This window comes from Triticum dicoccoides, chromosome 2B, assembly GCF_002162155.2.
Source record: "Triticum dicoccoides isolate Atlit2015 ecotype Zavitan chromosome 2B, WEW_v2.0, whole genome shotgun sequence".
NCBI lineage: Eukaryota > Viridiplantae > Streptophyta > Magnoliopsida > Poales > Poaceae > Triticum > Triticum dicoccoides.
In genome coordinates, this window is record NC_041383.1 from 247,615,952 (window position 1) to 247,619,428 (window position 3,477).

Consider the following 3,477-nt stretch of genomic DNA (forward strand, 5'->3'; position numbering starts at 1 on the left):
TCGGTAAAAATGGCATGTTCCTGATGGAACTGGCAAAAGGAAGCACACTCTACTCCGCAAGGATCGACACATGTGATTATCCTAGTCAAAACACAAGACAATGTTCCACGAGGCTACTACTGGCTAGCTTTGCCTGCGACGATGGGATAGTCGGGGTGGCACGCCAGCGCGTGCCGTGGGATCTGCCTGGCTACTTTGGGGGGTGGCGTCCCGCCCCGCGTGCGTTTTTTGTCTTCCGGTCGCGACCTTTTTTACCCCTTTCATCCTCATCCAACGGACGAGACGCTTTCCGGCCGTGGCCGTGGGCGTGGCCCTGAGACGAGACGAGACGCAGCCGGCAGGAGAGCCACGTCGCGGCCGCGATAAACAAAGGCCGGCACCGAATCCTGTTGACTTGGACCGCCACCCCCAGCCCGTCGCCCTCGCGCCCTTTATAAGCCTTTCCATCGCCCCCACACACCTTCGTCTCCCGTCCTCTACCTCCATCCGCCCGGTTTTCAGTTTTCACACTCGATCTCCTAGCTAGCTAGCTCCGTCCTCTCCGTCCTCTACAGCGGCTGCGAGACAAACTGAGCCTTTTCCTGCTCGCTCCATCGCCCAATCCGTCTCTACAGTTGCTGTGTACCATCTGCGCGAGCGCGAGGGTAGGTTGATGGGGCGCGCGCCGTGCTGCGACAGGACCGGGCTGAAGAAGGGGCCGTGGACGCAGGAGGAGGACGAGAAGCTCGTCGCCTACATCAAGAAGCACGGCCAGGGCAACTGGCGCACCCTCCCCAAGAATGCCGGTAAGCGACTCGGACTCATGCAGCTGCTTGCTCTAGCAAGTTATCCACCGATCGATCCCACACAAACAAAGGTGATGGATAGATAGATAATTAATCAGTTGTGTTGCGTCTGTCTGTGTGCAGACCTGGAGCGGTGCGGGAAGAGCTGCCGGCTGCGGTGGACCAACTACCTCCGGCCGGACATCAAGCGCGGCCGCTTCTCCTTCGAGGAGGAGGAGACCATCATCCAGCTCCACAGCATCCTCGGCAACAAGTAAGAACCAACTACAGTATATATGCACTCAGTTAACATCAACAGCAGCTAGGCGTACGGTTTCCTGGCGAGTTTGGTTTTGATGTTTCTTTTGCATGATTGCTCAGGTGGTCAGCCATTGCGGCGAGGCTGCCCGGACGGACGGACAACGAGATCAAGAACTACTGGAACACGCACATCCGCAAGCGCCTCCTCCGCATGGGCATCGACCCCGTCACCCACGCGCCGCGCCTCGACCTCCTCGACCTCTCCTCGCTCCTCAAGCCCGCCGCCTACTACCCCACGCAGGCCGACCTCGACACGCTCCGCGCCCTCGAGCCGCTCGCCAACTACCCGGACCTCCTCCGCCTCGCCTCCACCCTCCTCTCCGCCCCGACCACAACCTCCTCGCAGCCTACGACCGAACAGCACATGCTCCTCCCTTGGCTGATCCAGGCGCAGATGGCGCAGCAGGTATCTCAGGCGCCGCCGCAACATGCCACGGCCGCAGACATGTTCTTGCAGCCCAGCTCGGCGTGCCAAATGCCGGGCCTGGTTCACGCGAACCCCGCGCAGCAACTACACCAAGATCACATGGTGGCCTCTGACTACGGGCAGCTCCCGGGCTACGACAACCAGCTCGACTACGTGCCGGGGCTGATGCAGATGGCGTCAGACACGTCGAACCTGCAGTGGAGCAGCCCGGTCACAAGTAGCAACAACAACAACAACTGCAACGTCGGCTCCGGCGTATCCACGCCGTCATCGAGCCCCGCGGGGCGTGTGAACTTGGCTTCAACGACAGCGTTCTGCGCCAACGCGAGCAATATTGACGCCCTCATCGCCGACGCCGACGGGCTGTTCGACATGCACCTGTCCGATCTCCTGGATGTGAGCGACTACATGTAGTGAAAATACAAGTACGGGTTCCACCTGCATCTGCATGCATGTGGAAACTAAGTCGAACAGTTCATCACGTACTACCGACCGAGAAGGGGCAAAACATGCATGATGATCACGTACGAGAGCCTTTTTTGTACAGGATTGTACCATTTTTATCCAGTTCATGGTCACTGGACACTGTTAGAAACTCCACTTTTGTTTTTCCTTTTATTCTTATTTCGATCTTTAATTCATTGGTGTGTGTGGTGCATGTCAGTGTGGGGAATCGTGGCAAAGGTGGCTTCATATGATTGGTTGAGGCGGCTGCTGTCCCTCTCACTTGCATCATATGCTTTGTCTCCAGTGAAGAAAAATAGGGTCACTCCGGTTGCTTTTCTTAGAATGCTACTTTTATTGTCTGTTTGTTCTTGTTCATTAGATTTCTTTAATTTAATTTTGCTGCCTCTTTTATTTCATTGGTTACTGTACCACTGAGAATATAATATTATAAGTATAAAGGAAGAAATCAAAGGGAGGGAGAAAAACCAACTAGAATAAGGACACAAGTAACTGTCAAGTCACTCATGGTCACATGACAAGCAATTATTCTTAAATCGTTGGGAAAATAGACTGGAGTTGGTGTGCAACTTAATGATTGCTGCTGCCTGCTCCGTCTGATCGATGAGCGACCAACAGTTACCCGATTGACCACATGTATTTGTTTTTCTGTAAGTCAAAGAGAAATCTATGGTAATGGATCAATTAGTGAGCTTCATCAAAGTTTACATTCTTCGTAATACTATATGTTCTAGTTGTATAGTTTGATATAACCGTCTTGTTTGGTGGGTATGGTCAGGTTTAACACATACAACTCGTACAAGGCTGCATGAGCCTAGGTAGTACATCTTCAAGGCCAATGTGTGTGGTGTACGTACATACACTCCAAAGCAACTCAATGTATGCATGCATTCTTAGTTATACGCATGACATATCATTATTTCCGTACGTTATTTAAGGTCTTAACCGGAAAAACCATTAGATTAATGAGGCCATGACCTTGTCTTCAAATGCATTATGTAATTATGTGCGCATAATATGTTTGCTCAAATGGAGCCACTGTCCGTCGAGCTCATTATTCAACAACAAACTTGATGAACGAACATGCGTTGGATATGAGATCTTATAGCACAATGTAATCAGAGTTGTTGATCTCGGCGCGTGAAAAAAGAGAACATGGAGATGTATGATCTGTCGGGAAAGAGAAAGAAAGGGAAGGAGGAGAAGGAAGGACAACTGGACGGAAGGGATGATGAGAAGGAGGACGAGGAAGCAAGAGGGAGCGGGGCGGGGAGCTGACTGGTGGCAACTAGCTCACACATGTCATCTTATTATCGTGAGTAACGGAACTCTACCCTGCGAGCGTGGTGTGACATAACGAGTCTACTAGAGGATGTCTAGAGACCGACATGCCCGCATCCAATCGTGCTAATGTAGGAACTCGGAGGATTCACATTATTTATGTGATCAAGAGATATGCTCCCTGTAACAGCAAAAGATCGTGTTGTAACGCCACTCCAT

General features: G+C 52.1%; 1 protein-coding gene across 1 annotated transcript; it reads left to right on the forward strand.

Annotated features, from left to right (window-relative positions):
• Nucleotides 1-485: 485 nt before the first annotated feature.
• On the forward strand, nucleotides 486-2,153 carry LOC119363339 (transcription factor MYB41-like). Its single transcript, XM_037628680.1, has 3 exons — nucleotides 486-785; nucleotides 909-1,038; nucleotides 1,146-2,153. Exons 1-3 carry the CDS (start codon nucleotides 653-655, stop codon nucleotides 1,924-1,926), a joined length of 1,044 nt encoding a protein of 347 aa, XP_037484577.1. The 5' UTR covers nucleotides 486-652; the 3' UTR covers nucleotides 1,927-2,153.
• Nucleotides 2,154-3,477: the final 1,324 nt, after the last annotated feature.